At 37.8% G+C, this 8,074-nt stretch overlaps 1 protein-coding gene across 1 annotated transcript; it reads right to left on the bottom strand.

Annotated features, from left to right (window-relative positions):
• Positions 1–520: 520 nt before the first annotated feature.
• LOC111799215 (serine/threonine-protein kinase PBL35) lies at positions 521–7,628 on the bottom strand. The gene is made up of 6 exons (XM_023682667.2): positions 7,374–7,628; positions 5,460–5,782; positions 4,010–4,145; positions 2,280–2,413; positions 1,992–2,115; positions 521–1,267 (listed from the first exon to the last, which is right to left on the bottom strand). Exons 1-6 carry the CDS (start codon positions 7,501–7,503, stop codon positions 810–812), a joined length of 1,305 nt encoding a protein of 434 aa, XP_023538435.1. The 5' UTR covers positions 7,504–7,628; the 3' UTR covers positions 521–809.
• Between the last annotated feature and the right edge of the window lie 446 nt (positions 7,629–8,074).

Genomic DNA, 8,074 nt, shown 5'->3' with positions numbered 1-8,074 from the left:
GAAGGGTTGAAACCCTTGCCCGATAATGATAGAAAAATAAAAATTTTATTTTAACCAAGCATAGATAGAGATATCCATGTCGGGTTGGAATCGGGGACAATAATGGAAAATGTAGTCTCGTCTCCAGTCCCGTTTAGCTAGGAGAGAAACCTCTTTTCACTCCCTCCTTCATTCTCTATTTAAATAAGGATTTTTCACTCGATAAATAAACGAACATCTTATTAGAAAAGATTTATATAAAATATACAACTCGACCCAAATAATTGAATTCTCCAAATTCTAGTAAGAGCTATATCAAAATTCAACTTTATTTTTCTTATATCTATCAATATCAGTTAACGGTCAACTCGAGCTCACCTTGCCTATTCTCACTAAACAATCGTGTACTTGTGACATTTGATTGTTTTAGTACCGTAAAGGATATTAAATTCGAAGTAAATGATACCATGACTTGAACGTATTCTCTCTAAGTAAAGTTGTTTGAACGAACGTTAAATACGAAAAGTAACGACGCAATGGATAATATCAGAAATTGCAGATGCTAGCCAGCAATATAAACGTACACAACAATCACAAACACAATGGCCAATAATTCCAAACTCAGAGCAACTGACATTCTTGAGGTACCACAAGGCTGCAAATGAAGATCTTAAGATTGCATCTATGACAGCACAGAACAACAAAAAAGAGAGCCATACATAGAAATTCAAATGTTCCAAATTCATGGTCAGAAGAAGAAGAAGCTTTTCGTGTACCTTTCCTCTTCCGTCCGTTGCTCTCTCTGGCTCTGAGGAGTTACAGCCTACCGTTCATCGACGACGATGAACGATTCCGACGTTCATAGGAGAGGTTCTAATGTTTCTTGACTGAGTGTATGTTAGCTGGTGCAGTCCATCTGATTTCTTCTTTCGTCGACCTTGCTGAGACAAGCGCGAATGATAGGCTAAGATGGCGAGGTCGTTAAGGTCCTGTAACGGAATGAGAAACTTGACAACTTCATCCATGGTGGGACGAGATTTTGGATCCCTACTGATGCAGTGAGAAGCTAGTTTAGAGATTTTCTGAACCCCCTGGATGGAGTAGTTGAGCTCCAAGCGAGGGTCCACTATGTGGTAAAGCTTCCTTTTGTCTTCTAAATATGGCCTAGCCCATGACACTAGATTCTGCTCACCACTGGGACGTTTCTTGTCCATCGACCTCCTCCCAGTTAAAATCTCGAGTAGGACGACGCCAAAGCTATAGACATCACTCTTTGACGTCAAATGTCCTAAAAATGGTCAGGAGCCAAAGAAATACAGATTGTTAAATACCAATCCTTCCCGTATAAGTTCAATTATGTGCAGAATCAAAACACTCAAAAGTATAATGTAGGTGTAACGACCTAGATCCACTGCTAGCAGATATTATCTTCTTTGGGCTTTCCCTTTCGGGCTTTCCCTCCAGGCTTTAAAACGCATCTACTAGGGGAATGTTTCCACACCCTTATAAAGGGTGGTTTGTTCTCCTCCCCAACCAATGTGGAACATCACAATCCACCCCCCTTTAGGGTCCAGCGTCCTTACTGGCACATCGTCTCGTGTCTACCCCAATATGGGACATCACAATAGGAGTATGTTTATATTGTTTTCATGAGTTTGCATGCACCTCGACTATTCTAATGAGACAGTCGTCTCACTCTACTATATTTGGTTGTCAAGTTAACTCATAAAATGTTAAATCCGAGGTAGGTAGGTACATACCTTAACCCATTTGATAACCATTTGGTTTCTGAAAATGGTGTTATTTTGCTCATCTTTTTCGCAAAAACATTTTAATTCTTAGCCAAATTTCAAAAACAAAAACAATTTTTTTTAGTTTTCAAAGTTTGGCTTCGTTTTTAAAAACATTTACAAACTAGATAACAAAACGAAGAAAAGTCATAGGTGTAGCCAAAAACGAAAAATCAAATGGTTATTAAACATGGCATTTAATTTTTAATTAGATTTCCTCACCAGTCATTAGATATTCTGGTGCAGCATAGCCATATGTTCCAACTACTCTAGTGGAAACGTGTGTTTTGTCTCCCTGAGGCCCAGCCTTTGCCAAGCCAAAATCCGAAAGCTTTGCATTGTACTCCTACAAGAGTTCATCATAAGATGTATTAAGCAACTAATCGAAAAAATTTAACTTGAAACGGTTAAAATTACTTTTATCGTGTTCAAAATCACTTCCAAACATGTATTTAATCATTCAAAATAATATTACAAAATTGCTTCGAAACATGCCAATAAATCACATACCGTATCAAGCAATATGTTTGATGTCTTGAAATCTCTATATATAACAGGTTCTGGACCATTGTGGAGGAAGGCCAAGCCTTTGGCCGCAGCAAGTGCAATTTTAATCCTGTTTGACCATGGAAGAGGTATAGTCCCTTCAAAAAAACATTTGAACACTATCAGAAATTTCGCTATGAACAAACATAGTATCACGACATTCTACACGATCCAATCATGCAACTATGTAAATAATCTCTGCATATATTTAACTATAAGTGTTTATTACTATTCAAAATGTAGTAATAGTACCATAAACCATCCCTTCTTTATGGGCAAAGGCTATGTTTTAGAGCTCTTTTCGCATAGCTATAAGCACTTTGACTCAAAGCCATTGTGCCTGAAAGTGATTTATAAGTACTTTTCGAAAAAGTCAAAGGCACTCATAAGCGTATTTTGAGAAGAGATCTAGAGGTCGTTTTAAACACCTTTAGAGCATAGAACTAAATATCAAAGATATTTATCGGTAAGCATTTATTTTAGTGAAGTGCTTGTATTTTTCCTAAAATCACTTATATTGAAGGGCCTGTGAAACATAAAACGAGTATGAAATTTTGCTAACTAACAACTAAAAGCAGCAACAAATGCAGAACCACAAAATTACTCGCCTCTTTATGTAAAATACATAATTACCCACAATTACTCCCTCGTGTCAAATATCTTAGTTTCTCGTGGCTAGTGTTTTTTAAAGCTGAAAGCGCACACAAGTGTTGAGGCCTGCGCCTCAAGTGTGTTTCATCAACGGAGCCTCGACTTTTAAATCAAGGTACAGGGTTGTGCCTGGCACAGCTCTGGTTGTAACAGCCCAAGCCCACCACTAGCAAATATTGTCCTCTTTGGGCTTTCCCTTTCGGGCTTTCTCTTTCCGGCATCCCCTCAAGGTTTTTAAAATACGTCTGCTAGGGAGAGGTTTCCACACCCTTATAAAGAGTGTTTCGTTCTCCTCCCCAACCGATGTGGGATCTCACAATCCACCCCCCTTCGTGGCCCAGCGTCCTCGCTGGCACTCATTGCTTTCTCCAATCGATGTGGGACCCCCACCAAATCCACCCTCTTTCGGGGCCCAGCGTCCTTGCTGGCACATCACCTCATGTCCACCCCTCTTCAGGGCTCAGCCTCCTTGCTAGCACATCGCCTGGTGTCTGGCTCTTATACTATTTATAAGAGTCCAATCCCACCGCTAGCAGATATTGTCCTCTTTAGGCATTCCCCTTTCGAGCTTCCCCTCAAAGTTTTTAAAACGCATCTGCTCCTTATAAAGGGTGTTTTGTTCTCCTCCCTGACCGACGTGGGATCTCATACCGGTGATGGATTCCCATCCTACTCTAATCACGATAACAGAAGAAAAACTAAAAAAACAAAATAAGGATGACAAAGTTGAAATGGTAGCTAAATTCCACAATCTTCTCACAAAAGCAATAAATTTGGTAAGATTGTGATTGCTCTCCTACAAAACGAAAAAGCCGCTAAAGAAGAATGAACAGGAGAAAAGATGAAATGAAGATAAAAGTTTTTTGCAATTTCTCAAAAAAAGTAATTTAGTAAAATATTGTTATTGTTCCAATAGAAAGGTGCAGACAACATCTTCATATGTCATAATTATAAGCTTAAAAGTAGAATGGCTGGCCTGTAAAAAGCAGTGATGCTAGAGGACAAAAGAAAGAAAAAAGGCTAAGCAAGAGGATCCCACTTACTTCTGAAAAGATGGTTTTCAAGACTACCACGCGTCATGAACTCATATACAAGAAGCCTTTGATCATCTTCAATACAGTATCCAATAAGCTTAACAAGATTGGGATGGTGAAGCTGTCCAAGGAAGCTAACCTCAGCCTGCAATGCATTAAGGGAGATTTCAGCTATTAAATACCAATCCATCTACATATTCATTACTAACACTAACAAATCCTCAACTAATCAAACTTTCCCATTTTTATCTTCAAACTATCTCTAATCCCTGCCATCAAATCCTCCTCTCTTTTTTTTCCTTTCTTTTTATTTACGAGTGTCCAAGCAAACTTACATGTACCACGACTGTTCTTACCGAACAACCACCTTGTTAGGAATCACGAACCTCCACAATGGTATGATATTGTCCATTTTGAGCATAAGCTTTCATGGCTTTGCCCAAAAGGCCTCATACTAATGGAGATGCATTCCTTACTTATAAACCTTGCCATCAAATCCTCTTCTCTTTTTTTCCTTTTTTTTTTTTTTTTTCTCAGTATCCAAGTCAACTTGCATGCACCACGACTGTTCTTACCACAACCACCTTGTTAGGAATCACAGACCTCCACAATGGTATGATATTGTTCACTTTGAGCATAAGCTCTCATAGCTTTGCTTTTGGTTTCCCCAACAGGCCTCATACCAATGGAGATGTATTCCTTACTTATAAACTCATGATCATCTCCTCCCAACAATCCTCAACACACCTGACCGTACTATATTTGATTGCCAAGGTAACTCATAGGATGCTAAATCATAGACGGAAAGCCATCATGACTCAAACTCATTCCATTTAAGCAGTTTATTATTTAAATGGCCCTCATTGATTAAAGGGTCAACCTATGGTGGCTCCTTTCTTAATCTTTTCAATGCAATATTTCCTAGTAATCAAATGTGATTAAAGTAGTAAGAACTAAAGTTAAATCATACAAAATGCCTTTAATGCTAAAGTTTATTTTAATTAGATCACAATCATCTCTTTATTTCCTCATCATTTCAAAAGCTTGATTTTAATACTTAGCTTTTAAGCCGTCTAAAACAAACCCATCGTTGGTTCTCCATTCAAATAAAAGTGAGGCTAAGGATTTGAGAGAGTAAAGAAAAGAGAACCGTCGGTGGCAAATATTTTATCTACTCTCTCTCACAATCAACCGACAATAAATATGGCTATGGCTTAAAAAGCAAGAAGAATGATCACAATTAATTCTAAAGTGTCATCAAAAGGAAAAGATGATAATGGCACTGTGAACGAATGTCGACATTATGAGAGAAATCTTAAAACGATAAGGTATGATAAAAATCCATATAGTTCAGAGCATTCTATATGATTTAACCTAAAATCAAAATTTCTAATGTAATCGAAAGAAGATTTAGAGAAAAATAACATCAAAATTCATAGAGAAAAGTTGAAATTCGAACCTCCCATTCTCTGTGGCCTTGAAGACCATCCGGCTTCAAGCTTTTCACAGCGACAGTGATTCCTGATCCAGGTTTGGCCGGCGCTGTGCCATTCTCTTCGATCCATCCTTTGAAGACGAATCCAAACCCTCCTTCTCCAAGTATGCTATCCGGCCGGAAATTTCCGGTCGCCGATCTTAGTTCCTGAAATGAAAATTTCAGTAACTGCCGCTTGTTTTTGTCCGCGGAGGACGGCGGCGGCGGAGCATTGTCGAACGATAGCCGAGCTTCGGCCGGAGGGCAGAAATCTCGGTTGCTAGCGTTTAGGTACCGCGTCTCGGTAGCTGCAACCGCCAAGAATAAGTAATTAAAATGTTATTTTGAATTTTTTTTAATATTTAAAATAACAAATTAATTATTGAAAAATAAAATAGTAAAATTATTCCATAAATCATAAATTTATTATATTTTTAATTTTTTATTAATAAACTTTAAAATAATTTCTTGAAATAATTTTTATTCGTTAATGAAACCATTCGATTGTAATACTTTACCTTATATCTTGGTTGATTAGCCAACCCGAGCTGACCCACTATTAAGAGACTGAGATTGACTCTAACAGCTTAAGCTTACCGCAAACTGATAATGTCTTGTTACGTATCACCACGTAAGGTTGTAAATAGAAAACGTGAATTAAGAGACTGAGACTGACTCTAACAGCTTGAGCCTACCGCAAACTGATATTGTTTTATTACGTATCACCGTTAAGCTCACGTAAGGTTGTAAATGGAAAACGTGAGACTAACGGTAATACAGCAACGGACTATATTACGTATCACCGTTAAGCTCACGTAAGGTTGTAAATGGAAAACGTGAGACTAACGGTAATACAGCAACGGACTAAAACAGACAATATCTAGTAGCAGTGAATTTAGTTACTACAGTAACAATTTAAATATTGCCCAAAATATTGTTCACTTTGAGCATAAGCTCTCGTAGGTTTGCTTTGGATTTCCCCAAAATGTCTGATTATAAACTCATGAACATTCCCTAAATTAGCCGATGTGGGACTTTCATCATCCAACACCTCCCCTCGAACAAAATACGCCTCCCCTTAATCGAGGTTCGACTCCTTTAGAGTCTTAGTCATTTTTTACTATGCCTTCGAGGAGAGTTGACTCATTTTCTTCTGGAGTCATTTATTCGACATTTGAGGATTTATCAATCTATTGGCACGACTAAGTTTATGACATGACTTCTGATACCATGTTAAATGAACATGACTCTCTACACTGGTATGATATTGTCTACTTTGAGCATAAGTTCTCATGGTTTTGCTTTGTGCTCCCCAAAGGCCTCATACAATACAGATAATATTCTTTGATAATAAACATAGGAACTAAATTAGCATATGTGTCACTTTCATCCATAGACAAATTCAACCAATCAAACACTCGAGGAAAAAACACAAAATTTAACATTAAAAAATAAATAAATAAACACTTAAATTCAGTCAAAACGACGACGTAAGAGCAAGAACACAGCTTCAAAGAGTTTCAGAATGTTGCAGTCATTTTCTCTCACTAAAACAGAGAGAAAAAAAAAAACCAAAAACAGAGAGAGAGAGAGAGGTAAAAAAAATCATTAAGTTCCAAAGTTTTGCAGCTTTTACTCAGAAATTCCCAGAAACAGTAAGAACAAAATTTACTGTTCTTTCACTGTTCTTCACTGTTCTTCACCAGATTTTAACAGAATTTACAGAGAAAAAAACCGTACTCTGTTTTCTGTCACCATAACAGAGCATCAAAAAAAGCTTTAAAAAAAAAATAAAAAAATCCCAAATTCAAAAACCCATTTTTGATCATGATTTAATAACCAAACCCAGATGATTAAAATAAAAAAAAATAAAAAAAAAATAGAATTTTCAGAGAGTACCTGAATCGTAAAGCAGAGTAACACGAGGAATGGAGTTGGGGGAGTGTTTGGAAGAGGGGGAAGATTTGGAGGCGTCCGAAACGGTGCGTTTAAGGACAGCCCAGCAGCCACACTTCTCGTGTTCCTCCATTGATGATGAAGTAGATATTTATGAGGTTTTTTGTTGCAGAGCTTTCATGGAGGGAGGCTATGGCGGAAGAGGAGAGAGAAAGTGAGAGGGGAATGAAAAGAAGAGAGAGAAATTTTGATGATTTTTTTTTTTTTTTTTTACCCTGTTTTTTGTTGTTGGTGATTGCAGGCATCATCATCACCATCACAATCATACAGTTCTTTGTACAAAAATAACTTTTTTGGCCACCATCTCTTTTGGGAGATGGATGGGAACTCCACTCTTTCTCTCTCTTCTTTCAACTAGTGTGAGAAAGAACCTCGAGGGGTCGTAGAAGAGAAAGAACCATCCGAGCATCATTCTTGACATGGTATCAAAGCTTCTCAAATCACAGGGCTCAACTCTGGACAGGCAGTGGAAACTATCTAGCTGGAGTATGGTAGGGGCAGAGGAAATTTCCGGTGGAACGGTGAAATGCGTAGAGATCGGAAAGAATACCAACGACGAAACAACTCTGCTCGGCCAACACTGATACTGAGAGACGAAAGGTAAAATGTTTCCTCGAGAATTAGACACATAGTTTATTACATTC

The sequence above is a fragment of the Cucurbita pepo genome, chromosome 7, assembly GCF_057944985.1.
Source record: "Cucurbita pepo subsp. pepo isolate OVF chromosome 7, ASM5794498v1, whole genome shotgun sequence".
Classification (NCBI taxonomy): Eukaryota; Viridiplantae; Streptophyta; class Magnoliopsida; order Cucurbitales; family Cucurbitaceae; genus Cucurbita; species Cucurbita pepo.
The sequence above is the reverse complement of the archived record's forward strand: the minus strand, read 5'-3'. Positions and strand labels throughout refer to the sequence as shown.

Bases quoted from the DNA above. Each gene is read 5' to 3' on its own strand.
- LOC111799215 (XM_023682667.2), bottom strand. From the start codon at position 7,503: ATGGAGGAACACGAGAAGTGTGGCTGCTGGGCTGTCCTTAAACGCACC. The intron at 4,146-5,459 runs GTTCGAATTTCA...AATGCATTGCAG, and splicing joins AAGGCCACAGAGAATGGGAG to GCTGAGGTTAGCTTCCTTGG. The intron at 2,414-4,009 runs GTAAGTGGGATC...GTTTTTTTGAAG, and splicing joins TGAAAACCATCTTTTCAGAA to GGACTATACCTCTTCCATGG.